The sequence below is a fragment of the Mastomys coucha genome, unplaced genomic scaffold, assembly GCF_008632895.1.
Source record: "Mastomys coucha isolate ucsf_1 unplaced genomic scaffold, UCSF_Mcou_1 pScaffold18, whole genome shotgun sequence".
Taxonomy (NCBI): Eukaryota; Metazoa; Chordata; class Mammalia; order Rodentia; family Muridae; genus Mastomys; species Mastomys coucha.
Window position 1 is genome coordinate 93,895,380 of NW_022196900.1, and position 13,881 is coordinate 93,909,260.

The window sequence follows — 13,881 nt, forward strand, 5'->3', positions numbered from 1 at the left end:
ATCTGAGTGTAATCCCTGGAACCTATGTGGTAGAAAGTGAAACTGACTTAAGTGGTCCTCTGACCTTCACATTTGTACTGTGGAAGGCACATGCCTACACACATACACATGCACACAACACACAAAGGCACACACACATGTATACATAAATAAATAAGCGTAAATTAACATTTTTAATCCCGTGATACCCTGTCTCAAAGAACCAAAATACAAATGTCTATCTTCTTCTGAGTGTTTATTTTATATATGCCAGTATTGTGCTGGCATACATGTTTGTGCATCATACATGTGCATGCAGTGCCCACGGAGGCCAGAAGAGGACATCAGATCTGCTGGAACTGGAGTTGCTGATGGTTTTCATGAATGCCTATAAGGACAAGGTTGTAGAGAGAGTAGAGAGAAATCAGGGGCTGAATTGAGCCAGGTTCCTTTAGGCCAGTTACCGCATGCCTGCCCTTCAGTTTTTCAGCAAATCTTCACTGTTAATATTCAAGTGTGTTCAGCCTTTTTACACTGTGGCACTGCCTGGCCATCTACAAAGTTTGAGAACTGCATAATCAAGGCTTTATTTATCTATTTATTTGTTTATGTATTTACTTTATGTATGTGAGTACATTGTAGCTGTCTTCAGACACACTAGAAGAGGGCATCAGATCCCATTACAGATGGTTGTGAGCCACCATGGGAATTGAACTCAGGACCTCTGGAAGAGCAGACGATGCTCTTAATCACTGAGTCATCTCTTCAGCCCCCATAATCAAGGTTTTAAAAAAGGAAGGAAGGAAGGAACAAAGAAACAAAGAAAGAAACAAAGGAGAAAAACCCAGCCTTGAAAAAAAAAGAAAGAAAGGAAGAAAGGAAGAAAGAAAGAAAGAAAGAAAGAAAGAAAGAAAGAAAGGAAGGAAGGAAGGCAGAGCGAATCTCATGTTTTAAGTTTCTGATCTTGTGCTGGGTCACATTCCTAGCCATCCTGAGGTTCCTGAAGCCCATGAGCAGCAGCCTGGACACACTCCATTCCCAGTTATAAGGTTGGAATAAGAAAGAAATGAACTGACACATAAGACTTAGCATAGGATCCAGGACATGTGTGTGAGTGTGCACACTCATGTTTGTGTGTGTACATGCATAGGTCTGTTATAACATTATTATTGTGGTTTTCCTAGCTGAGGAAACACAAGTTCAAAAGGGCGGTCATTTGGCCAGGGTCCCCTGCTTCAGTGCTGTGCTGGCAACAGAATCTCAAAGGAAAGTCTTAATTTGTCACACATGCTAGTTCCTGGGGTGAAGGTTCCCGTTGTGCTTGGCTGTAGACTACCCATGCTTAACAACAGCCTACCACACCCGGCCTGGTGGTGCATATCTCTTATCCTGGTACTCAGCAGGCAGAGACCACATTTTGAGACCTTATTTAAAAAAGAAGAAGAAGAAGAAGAAGAAGGAGAAGGAGAAGGAGAAGGAGAAGGAGAAGGAGAAGGAGAAGGAGAAGGAGAAGGAGAAGAAGAAGAAGCAAACAAAAGAAAACAGCTCACCAAATTCCAGAATGTTGAACAACTGGCTCCAGCCAGCTCCAGGCCAGGCCGCCGTTGCTACAGCAGGCAGCTGGTGCGTTGGTGGAAGCTTCGGATCTGAGCCTGGACATCTTGCAAACATTTGCTGTTACAGCAATTTGGACATGCTCACTAGCCACCCTACTGCCCATTTTACAGACTAGGAGACTGAGAGCTCTAGAAACTCATCTACCCTTCTCAGAGCTCAGCACCTACCTCCTCCTCCTCTTCCTCCTCCTCTTCCTCCTGCACCGACCTCTCTCAGGGCAACATGCACACAAATGTATTTGTGACCATCTTCCCCTAGACGGACTTTCCCAGACACCTCCCAGATTGGTGGCTCTGCCTCCAAAGCCCTGTAGCAGCTTGGCAGGAGGGAGCTGTTGTTGGCTGAGGTCCTGGCCAAGCCCCACCCGTCCTAGACCTCCTGAGTTGGAACTTGTCCTGGCCTGTACCTGCCACACGTGGGCTTGGGGAAGCACTGTTTTTGGCAATAGGTACAAACGAGGGGCCTTTTTCCTGGGGGTGCTGGGGGTTGGAGGGTGCATGACTCATGCACCCCGGTGGGTAGAATGCTGCAGGCGGCATAGGGAGTGGGGAGAGCAGAATTCCTGGCCCAGGAGAGATTTATCGTGCTGCGGGCAGGCTGGCTTCATGCCAGGTAGGGATTCAGGGGTGGCCCACTGCCAGGCAGTCATCGGAGGCCGGGCACAGATGCCCTTCAGGCGTGATGGAAGCACCAAGACTTTCGTGCCTCTAGCTGTCCCTTGATGGCTGTCACACACATGTGGCTGCTGAGCTGAACTTGTTAGCGCATGATGTTTCCCAGAGTCACGAAGTGAAGACTCATAGAGGACATGCCACCCCTCCTCTCAGACCTCCAGCGGGGCAGGAGAAGCTGCCTATGAAGAAACTGCATGGCAAGTGAGGGGTTAATGTGCGGACTACACGATCTGATGGATCAGGAGTAGTCGCAGGAGACAAGGTGCTCGCAGGATCCTGAGGGACCCCAGAGGAGTGAGATAGCCTGGAATAGTTGTGCCTAGGGGCAGGGCGTGGAGAAGGGGACCTCTTGGGTTTAGAAGGGAACAGGAAAGGTGGGGTTATTGATAGGACAGAGGAGGGGAGTCAAGTGAGGAGGGAGAGAGTGGGAGGGGCAAGAGTTATTGAAAGGCCACAGATTGTAGCTGGTTTGGCTTTGGAGCTAAGAAGCCAAGGCTGGAGGTGGTCCAGGCGAGGCAAAGGGTCAAGACTGTAGCTATAGACTGTGCAGGGTGGGATGTCTCCTCCATCCTGGGCATTCTGAGTGCCAGGAGTACTAAGTACTTAGTACTGAGGTACTAAGCTGGGAGAGCTGTAGGCCAGGGCTGATGGCAGAGGCTAAGGATCAGTGTGGAGTACAGTTACAGTTCCTGGACACTTTGGCCTCCCCTCCCAAAGCGAATTCATTCACAGGATCACTTGCCTTACATCTCCTTAATGAAAAAGTAACCCGCTCCTCTTCCTCCTTCACCACTTCAGCCTCTAGCCCCCTCTCTGAGCCCAGAAGGTATGGTCTTAATTCTGGCCTGCTGGGCATGCGCTGGCAAGTCCCGCTCCCTCTCTGGACTGCCAATGACTTCATCTGAAAACAAAATACCTACTTTAGAGGGGTTCTGTGAAGATTAAGTAAGAGGGTGGATGGATATGCGGCAGCTGGCAAAATGGTATCAGGTCCTATTATATATACAGTAGGATTGATCCCATAGGGTCGGCCTTTTGGGAATGGGCCGGTAAGAGGACAAACAATGTCCTTAAATGCTGCTGCTGGGCGCTAATGGGTCCAACCTGGGCTAGGATCTCAAAGCCAACCCTCTTCCATCAACAAAGAAGGATTTTAGTCCTTCTTGTCCCCCTCTGACTGAAGGTCTCTGTGAGTCGCCAGCTGACCTGAAGGTCCCATAGAGTGGGGCACCGTAGAGGTACTTTGCTGATCTTCCTAGGGCATGGCCTGGCTTTCTGGGAAGATGGAGAAACAGCACATTCCTCCCGAAATAATCCTACAGCTATTTCCAGTGCTGCTCTGCCTCGGCCAGAAATGGCCAGTGATCTTTGTGCTTGGATACCATTTAGACAAACAGCCCAGAGGCCCAACCCTCAGCTGGCTGCCCGCCTGCCGGGCCTCCCGGTCCCCAGCCCAGCGTTGTACCCAGCCCTGGCTAAGGCCTCAGAAGAGAATGGCCACCACTCACCTTGTTCACACGCTGAGTTCTCCACACTGCTCTTCGTCTGTGGGGAGCCTCTGAGTCCCTCATCTTTGTGCCCTGTTTAGCTGACTCCCATCCAGAGGCAGAAGGTTCTTAGTTCTCAACAACTGAACACCAACAAGGTCGCAAGACACTGGGTGACAGTGACTTGCAATCCACGATCTGGTCATTAGGAAACATGGGCTGGATGGAAATTGGACAACATTCAGCCAGTAACTAGTGGGTTCTATTCTAAACTGTCAGGACCATCAATGATGAAGGAAGGGGGCAAGAGTCTGGCAAGATGTGTCTGTTAGTAAAGAGCTTGCAAGAATGAGGGACTGAGATCTGGATCCCCAGCAACCCAGCACCGTGGAGCCTCTCTGGAGTTTGCTGGCCACCTAACCTTAACAAACTGATAAGCTTCAGGTTCCGTGGGATGCCCTGCCCTAAAAAAATGTAACATAGGAAGTGATAAAGGAGGACACCAGACATCTACCATCAGCCTCCAGCGTCCAAACATGCACACACCCATGAAGATGTACACACACACACACAAACATGTACACACATGCACAGACATGAACATGTATGTGCATGTATACATGAGCATGTACAAACACACACATACACACAGAGAGTAGAGAAGGGGGTTTTTTCCAAACTGAGGGAGTATGCATCATTCTGGTCAAGATGGATATTTGAGGGGCAACTGGTAAAATCCACCTTTGGGTAAATTAATGGGTTAACGTCTCCTGGGGAGACTTGAACATTTCTCACCCTAGCTAGGGTACCAATGACCAACAAAAGAAGCAGCTCGCAGGGCGGTGGTGGCACATGCCTTTAATACCAGCACTTGGGAGGCAGAAGCAGGCGGATTTCTGAGTTCGAAGCCAGCCTGGTCTACAAAGTGAGCTCTAGGACAGCCAGGGATATACAGAGAAACCCTGTCTCGAAAAACCAAAAAAAAAAAAAAAAAAAAAAAAAAAAAAAAAAAAAAAAAAAAAAGAAGAAGAAGAAGAAGAAGCAAGTCCATCCAAGGTTAGACTGAAGAACCAATGAATTGGTTGGCTTTTATAGAGACCTGGGAGAGGGGTGACTTACAGGAGTGTGGGTAACCCCCCAAAAGCCACGTATCTGAAAAATCTCACTCCAGCACTGGTGGCGACCTCCCACAGCTGTTTAGTTAAACTTCTGGTTTTGTGTACACTAGTCCCACTCAAGACCACACATCCCTGGGACAGAATCACATGCAGCTGGGAGAGCACCGGCTGGATGGCTAAAACCTTGGGTGAGGGTCCAATGACCCTCCCTTGTTCCTTCCTTCTATGAGGAAATATCAACAGGCATGATTGTGAGGGTCTCTTGGATTGGGATGGTAGTGTAGGCTATGCTCTAGGAAAGTGGTCCACAGTAGAACCGTCTGCTTAATAGAGGCTCTAGGTCAATGTTCAATATCCTGGATCAGGAGCCCGTGGGGGGTCAGAGAGTACCTGTGCCCTCTCAGGGGGAAGCGATGCACATTGAAGCCTTCGAGCACAAACACTGCTGTCCTCTACAACTTGCTGAGGTAGGAATGTATATGTGCGTGACTTAAGTGCCAAATGTGGATACAATGTGGGTTTTTTTTTTTGATACAATGTTTAATTAGAGAATTTGAATGGAGAACATGTGGGGACCAGAAAGATAGTTCTCTGAAGAGGCTTGCTTTCCAAGCCAGATGAACCAAGATTAATTCTTTTTTTTTTTTTTTTTTTTTTTTTTTTTTTTTTTTTTTTTTTTTTTTTTTTTTTTTTGGTTTTTCGAGACAGGGTTTCTCTGTATAGCCCTGGCTGTCCTGGAGCTCACTCTGTAGACCAGGCTGGCCTCGAACTCAGAAATCCACCTGTCTCTGCCTCCCAAGTGCTGGGATTAAAGGCGTGCGCCACCACGCCCGGCCAAGATTAATTCTTGACACTCACATGGGTAAAGCAGAGAAACGGCGACTCCTATAAGCTGCCCTCTGATCTCCACTAAGGTGTGTACATGTCCACATGTAAGCACACACAGAAAATAAAATGAAAAAGAGAGAGGACGGGCTGGTGAGATGGCCCAGCGGGGAAGAGCACCGATTGTTCTTCGGAAGGTCATGAGTTCAAATCCCAGCAACCACATGATGGCTCACAACCACCCGTAATGAGATCTGACGCCCTCTTCTGGTGTGTCTGAAAAGAGCTACAGTGTACTTACATATAATAAATAAATAAATCTTTTAAAAAAAGAGAGAGAGGACATGTCATCTAAGTTTCATATATATATATATATGTATATATATACACACATATATATAATATACACACCAATACACATGCATAAAATATATGTAATATATACATTATATAAACATTGTATATATATTTGTTTATAGAGTGTATATAGAGAAAGAGAATATATTTTGACACACATTATATATACACGTAAAGTATATATTATATGCATGCTACACACACTCATACTCGCGAGTGTGCGTGCACACACACACATGCACATGCATGCACATGTGCAGCATACACACATTATATGAGAGAGATTGACTTTCCAGTGCTGGCATTTGAACTCAAGTCTTATATGTGCTCACGAAGCCCTGAACCACCAAGCTGTACCCCAGTCTTCCCCCTTTTTGATTTCGGTGGTGCTGGGGCTGAAATCCCAAGTGTTAAACAAGCAAAGGACAGGTCCTATCAGATCTTGGACACTCTGCCGGTCCTATCTTCTCCCTCATCTCTCACCCCTCTTTTGTATTTTCTGGAGAAGTCCTGAGCATGGAAGGTGAGGGAAAGGGAAACAGAGGAAGCTCATGAAGAGAAGATCAGAGGGAGGGAGGGAGCCAGAGCTGACTGGACTCTCTCTTTGCCAGGCTCAGGTAAGGAGAAACTGCCACATCTCAGTCAGAAACCTAATCAATCCACCCAGAACCAAACTGAAAGTGAGGTAAAATGGGATGGAGAGACACTCTTCCTGGGAAACACCACAAGATCTCAGGGAGGATGTGGGCTGTTGGCTCGGCACTCGCTCACTGGATACGTCCCGGGGACCCAGACCCAGTTGGGGCTATGAGATTCAGGAAGGAGTACTGAGACCCGTTCCTGAAAAGACTTCACACTCCATCCCAAGCCTGACACACTGAAGGTACTCTACAGAGAACTGCTGACTGCTCTCAGCCCCCTAGAATGGGATCCCCCCAAGGACAGCGCTTGGAGGAGGCCCAACAGGAAGGATAAATGATGCTGTGTGTAGCCAGCCAGAGGTGTGTCTGGGCTAGCACAATTCTTTCAGCTCAACACAAGAGAGACAAAGAATACTGAAAAAACAAACAAACAAAAACAACAACACAACAACAAAAACAGCCATGTTAGGCTGGATTCTTTAGAAATAGGGCCCATCTGTTCTGGTAGGTTGCTAGCAGTTCTTGCCCCTGAGGTTGGGGCCTGGTCGGAATGACCCCAGAAGGCCATTCACTACCTTAGGATTCCATGATTCTATGACATGGCCAGCAGTCTGGAGCGGCAGATAGAGGGTGTCCCCAGTGGAGAGCCAGGGAGGTCTATGTCATCTACCTCCTAAGAGAAAGGGTAAGAGAGGAGTTAGCCCCATGGCAGGCAAATGGGGTCCCACAAACCAGGAAAGGAGAGGAACTTGAGCAGGGGCAGCCCTGAGTCGTCTCTTGTTTTTCTAGAGTAGGGGTTGAGGTGGGGTTGGGCCAGATGGGGAAGAGGCCAGGACATTCCGCCCATTTCAGACCCAAAAGACAAGGGCAGCTGAGGGGCCTCGGCAGGGAGAGGGATTTGCAGCTGTTTTTTGGGTGGGGCGGGCTCAAACACTGCCCTGTTGGTACTGAACAAATATCAGAAGCCAGGCGGAGCTGGCAGTAGTCGGGGAGACTCCCCGGAGAGGTGGTGGACTGGCCAGTATCAGAGACCCAAGCGGGGCAAGAAGAAATGACAGGGGCTTGATGGAGGAGGCCTATCTTTGCCTAGCTAGGTTTTAGTCTCGAGTAAAATGTCTACTTCAGGACCAGAAAGAGTGGGAACTTCATTGCTCTCTGTTCAAGTGGGGCAGAAGAAGAAATCCCATCTTGTCAGGGAAGATTAGAACCAAACAATGTGGCAGAAAGGCTTGAGACTCATGTAGCCCAAGATGGCTTTGAACTCATTATGTGGCTAAGGCAGCCCTTTTGAACTATCTTTTGTGCTGGGAGTAGGGGCTGCTGTCAGCTGGGAATGGAAAGCTACTTCCCACCTTATGTCTCAGCAAGAATAAATGAGTCATGTAGGGCATGAGGTGACAAAGGACAGAGTGTAAAGGACTAGTCTATAGTGTGTGGGGAGGGAGCTGTGAAGTATGCTAGTTAACCCCTGTGGGCTAGCTGTTGGGTGTCATCTAAGGCCTGTCTCTATTTCATTCAACATTAGAGACTGCCATTTTGGCTTTTGTGGGGGTTCCTGTTTTAAAATTTGAGAAATGTGGCCTCAAAGAAGAGACTGCCCCATGTTTTCTATAGGGCAGCCCCCCTCTACGCCCCCTCCTTCTGTCCTCTTCAGGTCTCGGTCACTTTGATGGCCCCACCTTTCTCCTCACCTCTCACCCCTCTTTTGTACTTACTGGAGAAGTCCTGAGCTTGGAAGAAGAGGGGGAAAGGACGTAGAGGAAACCCAGGAAGAGAAGATCAGAGAGAGAGGTGGCGAGGAGCTGATCTGACTCTCTCTCTCTCCCTCCGGCAGGTAACCAACCAAACGCTGTCACACCTCAGAAATTTGACCCAGCCAGAAAGATGTCTGGACGCCAGGTAAGCCGGTCCAACACTTATAACCGCTTGAGCCAACCCAACAACGAGTCCATCCCTCTTCGAACTCCAGGCTGGACCCAGTACTCCAATACGAGCAACGGCAAGGGCCAACGGAGCCGTCTTCCCAGTGGCTCTGAGTTAAGCACCTCCAGCAGCTACTCCGAGCAGTCCTTCAACTCCACCTCCTCAGGACTTCCCTTGGGGAAAATCTGCATGGGCCGCCCTTACAACTCCAGGTGTGTAGAGACAAGTCACCTGATGAGAGGGCCCAAGGTGGTCAAGAAGCCCACCAGTCACCATAGCAGCCCTCACTGCCTGATCTGCACAGACCATCCATCATGCCCCTCCAGCCCTACCTTCTTAGACCAGCTCATCAAAGGCATCAGCTACCTGGACAGATCCACCAATGTTTTCAACAACAGCAGCTACCCCAAAGCGCTGAGCTTGCCTCAGCTGGCAGCCACCTACCTGGAAAAAGCTGCTAACTCCCTCTACCTGGACCAGAGTGAACGCCCCCCACCCCGCAGCTACTCCACTCCCAGCACGAGCACGAGCACGGCCACTGCCAGTCAGCCCCTAGCCAACAACTGCTTGGTCCCTTCCACTCGGAACACCAAAACCCTGCAGTGCACGGGTGGTTCCACTGGTTTGAGCTACCAGCAACGGCCTATCAACCAGACTTTTAATGTTGAGATGCCTCAGAGGCCCGGGGTAAAACTGCCAGAGATCCCTCTGTTTGGCAATGGGTTCTTTTCCTTAGGTCGTCTGCCCAAGTTCTGGGAAGCAATCCGCTCTGGATGGAATGCTCCTGAGCTTACCCCTAAGCCCGAGGGCTGGTGGTGACTTGGATGCCAGTTTTGTCCAGTGAGCACATGGCCACTGTGTGGAAAATAAATTATCATAAGACAAAACAGGGGGTCTTTTTTTCACCCCTGCAAAGTGGAGTCTCAACTCAGTTGCCCAGGTTAGAACTCCTGACACAACAATCCTTTTGTTGTTGTTGTTTGTTGTTGTTGTTCTAGTTAGGGTTACTATTGCTATGATGAAACGCCATGGGCAAAAGCAAAGTGAGGAGAAAAGGGTTTGCTTGGCTTAGACTTCTGCAGCACTGTTCACCACTGAAGGAAGTCAGGACAGGAACTCAGGGCTAATTTGGAGACAGGAACTGACTGCAGAGGCCATGGAGGGGTACCGTTGGCTGATTTGCTCACCATAGCTTGATCAACCTGCTTGTTTATAGGACCCAGAACCACCAGCCTGAAGCATTCCCACCCACAAGGGGATGGTCCCTCCCCATCAATCACTAAGAAAATGGCCTACAGCCTGATCTGAGGGAGGCATTTTCTCAACTGACTGAAAAATTAGCCAGCACAAGGGTCTTCTATAGCTCAGGCTTTCCCCAAATTCTATGTAGCCAAGGATGATCTAGAACTGATCTTTTTGCGTCTACCTCCAAGGTGCTAAGATGTACTATTGTGTGTGTGTGTGTGTGTGTGTGTGTGTGTGTGTGTGTGTGAGTGTGTGTATGCATACCATGGATATGTGTGTGTGTGATATACGCGTGTGACTATGGAACTCAACAGACAACTTGCAGAAGTCAGTTTTCTCCTAGTGGATCTGACTGGGATTGAACTTAGGTCCTCAGGCTTAGCAGCGAGTGTCTGCGCCTGCTGAGCCATCTCAGCAGATCCTGAGTTTTGCATGTTTGAAACAAGGATCATACTGACACGGGCCCTGCAGACTGAACCAAACCATGTGCACGATGTGTGAAGCCCACGGATCTCGTTAGTCTCCGGTTTAGCTCTAGCAGGACTATTACTACCCAGTGGGCCCTGTTCTTAGCACCCCTTTCCCTCTGAGATGGGGGGTCTCACATGGAGCCTATGCTGGCCCAGAACTCTGCACTTCTAGGTTAACAGATGTGCAGCCACTGAGCCAGGGCCAGGCATTATTTGACCTGCTGCACATAGACACAGAGACCTTTGTGACAGCAGTGTTAGATGTGTTGAATAGACTTTCCCACAGGTGGGAGGGTGGCCCCACTGGGGTGCTCTCTGAGGTCATTGAGTTAGTCCATCTGGATTGGGTGAGGCAGGGTGAGGTTAGAATGAGGGGACCTTCCCCCCAACTACCTTGAATATCTGGGAAAATATTGCCTGAGCCACTGAGGACTCGGATCCCAGCTAATTTAGATTCAGGGATATCAGCCGCACAAGGAACCTAGCAGCTCCTCAGTCCTGTTGGCTAAGGAACCCTGAGGCCCTAGATTATAGCTAAGGTCTCACTATAGCTATAGCTTAGTGTATAGCTTCACTGACCGAAGGGCCTCTGAACACCTTTCAATGCCTCTGAAGGGCCTCTGAGCGTGTGCTCTTGTCCCAGGCCAAGCCTGGTGTCTATTGGACTGAGAACAAAGAGTGACTTACACAAGTAGGTTAGTTCCCACAATCCCCAGTCACCTTGCTAGGCTTCCCATCAGTCATTGCCCACCTTAGGGCCCAATATTGTCCGGCTGTAAACTTGAGACCTGGTCCTTATTATTGACACTCCCTTGTCTCCCTGGCAACATGAAAGCCATTAGCACCTCTGAGTCTAGAAGGGGGGGTCACTTGAGAAAAGGCAGAACTCTGAGGCTCCCAGCGTCCTTCTGCCCTTAGAAGCAACAGTGACCCGCTGAAGCCTCTGTTAGGCAAGTTCCTGTGGTCAAGCTGAGAAGGTAACAGGCCCGAGGGTCTCCTCCATGAGATCACAAGGATAGGAGGAAGAAAAAGTCGCAGGCATCAAACTCCTGGTCCACTGAGTTCACGAATTCACTCCCAATGTTGAGTCCTCCTTTGGTCCAGGGCTCAGCATGTAGAAATCTCAATTCCCTGTCCCTCCTCCTTCTCAGAATGAGACGCTCCCTTAATCCACACCTACCAGTTCCCGTTCCCCAGATGGACAGAATCCGTTCTGCTCTAGGGTAAGAAACAAGAGCTGTTTTGGGAGCCCTCTGTGCAGCTACCCAAAGCCACCATCTTGGCCTGATTCTGCGCTCATCTGGCTCTGAGGCGTAAGAGCATACTCTATGCCCTGACTTTCCTAGAAAAGCTCACCTCCAAAATGGTCCCGTTTCCTTGAACTGGAGCACAGGGCCCTTGGCTAGGGCACCTCCCTTGACATTACCAGCGCCCGGCCCAGTCTGGCTCACCGTAGAGCCTTTTTATAATGTTGGTGGATGTATAGCGGGAAGTATAAAACCTAATCAGCGCTTTTGGATGGGGACAGCCTGGAGGATAATGGAGGATATATGTAGGTAATAAGGGCTCCCGGTTGCGGATTCAGTATCTAAGGATCTATATTTAATATGGCTTACAAGATTAGGTTGCTAGTTACCGTGCCCAGTGATGGAGTTACCTGTTGATTCTGAACTACGTTTGTGAGGTGTTTTCCTTCACGCAGCGACTCAACCAGGTTCCAGAGAGAGAGGTATGTTGGCAAAGCGTGGGTTTGCGAGAAGCGCACTCCAGAAGGCCGTGGGAATTTGGAAGCATGGGGCTGGTGTGGTATTTACCCGCCAATGGGAACTTAGCGAGTCAGGTGGTGAGATTTCAGAGCTCTGAGTCACAGAGGCTGATGAGATGAGAACAACCCCCCCGGCCCCCATGCCTTGCTGGCGATAGCGTGGATTGATTTTTTAGTATTTCCTGATACAGGTGGACATGACCTTCTGGCTGACAGGTGCTCCATAAGGGTGGCACTGCCACCCTCAGAAGCATGACAGAGCCTCACTTGTAGATGCTCAGTAACTCACGTGGTTAATATTGCCAGGCAACATTTATTAACTCTTAATTATATACCAGGCACTAGGTATAATGTTTTGGATGAATTCGGTTCCTTCAAAAAGAAGACAACTCTTCATGATATTACAAAACCAAAGAAATATAACTCTAGTCATGTCTTAGTTTCTTTTCCTGTTGCTTTGATAAAAATAACAAAAGCACTTGGGAGGCAGAGATACGCAGATTTCTGAGTTCGAGGCCAGCCTGGTCTACAGAGTGAGTTCCAGGATATCCAGGGTTATACAGAGAAACCCTATCTCGAAAAACCAAATAAATTAAATAAATAAATAAAAAGTATTTATTTTAGCTCACAGTTCATGGTTCAGTCCATCATAGAGAAGATGTCAAAACATAGGAGCCTGAAGCTGCTGTCACAGTCAGGAGTCAGAGGTGGGAAGGGATGAATGAAGCGCTGGGTTTGCTTTTATAACAGTTCGGAGTACTACTCTCTCTGCCGGGAAAATAGTCCTGCCTACAGTTACCACAAACTACTACGAATCATTTGAATGAATGCAAGAAGAAACTAAGGGCTGGTCCCTCCCATAGAGAAGCACAGTAGGTAGTGATAAATCCAACACAATGAAATTCTTTCTTCCCAGGGACACTCCTCCATGTTGCATGGACCCAGGGCTCCATGCTGGATAAGCACTTTGCCGTTAAGCTTCAGGTCACAGACTGGCTTTGAACTCATGAACTTCCTGCCTCAGCTGCTCAAGCCTCTGGGATTATTGGCATACAAAGTATCTGAGTAGCTTCGAACTCACGATGTAGACCAGGTAGCCCTTAACCTCACAGAGTAGCTTAGAACTCACGATGTAGGCCAGGTAGCCCTCAACTTCACAGAGTAGCTTCGAACTCACGATGTAGACTAGGTAGCCCTCAAACTCACAGAGATCCTCCTGGCTCTTTGGTCCAAGAGCTGAGATTAAAGGAGTATGCCACAGTGCCTGAGACGACCTCCTCCCCCTCTTCCTCTTCCTCCTCCTTTTCCTCTTCCTCCTCTTTGTCCTCCTCCTCTTTTTCTTTTCTTCTCTTCCTCTTTCTCTTCTCATTTAAGATTTATTTATTGTATGTATGAGTATACTGTAGTTGTCTCCTGACACACCAGAAGAGGGCATCAGATCCCATTTCAGATGATTGTGAGCCACCATGTGGTTGCTGAGAATTAAGTTCAGGACTTCTGGAAGAGCAGTCAGTGCTCTTAACCACTGAGCCATCTCTCCAGCCTGGGACTTGTCTTTTTAAATGAGATATGCCTATTAATTGTTCATCTAGTAGTTAGTCACTAAATCCTGACTTGACAATGGAGGAGGCTGGAGATAGTGGCACGAACCTGTAACGACGGAGGCTGAAGCAGGAGGATCAAGAATCCAGGGCAAGCCTGGGCTACGAGAACCTTTCCTCAGAACAACAGTGAATAGAGGCATGCCAGCCGGGCGGTGGTGGCGCACGCCTTTAATCCC

At 48.6% G+C, this 13,881-nt stretch overlaps 1 protein-coding gene and 1 long non-coding RNA gene across 4 annotated transcripts; one reads left to right on the forward strand and one right to left on the reverse strand.

Annotated features, from left to right (window-relative positions):
* Nucleotides 1–216: 216 nt before the first annotated feature.
* Nucleotides 217–11,100, reverse strand: LOC116096879. Of its 3 annotated transcripts, none has more exons than XR_004121144.1 (5): nt 11,057–11,100; nt 3,779–3,955; nt 3,018–3,171; nt 1,530–1,653; nt 217–367 (listed from the first exon to the last, which is right to left on the reverse strand). It is a non-coding gene; the product is annotated as an uncharacterized LOC116096879 (long non-coding RNA). The 3 variants fall into 3 exon arrangements; XR_004121142.1 differs by having other exon boundaries at nt 3,779–3,976; nt 11,024–11,088; XR_004121143.1 differs by having other exon boundaries at nt 3,779–3,976; nt 11,057–11,076.
* LOC116096878 lies at nt 7,256–9,508 on the forward strand. Its single transcript, XM_031379123.1, has 2 exons — nt 7,256–7,383; nt 8,533–9,508. Exon 2 carries the CDS (start codon nt 8,583–8,585, stop codon nt 9,438–9,440), a length of 858 nt encoding a protein of 285 aa, XP_031234983.1. The 5' UTR covers nt 7,256–7,383; nt 8,533–8,582; the 3' UTR covers nt 9,441–9,508.
* Nucleotides 11,101–13,881: the final 2,781 nt, after the last annotated feature.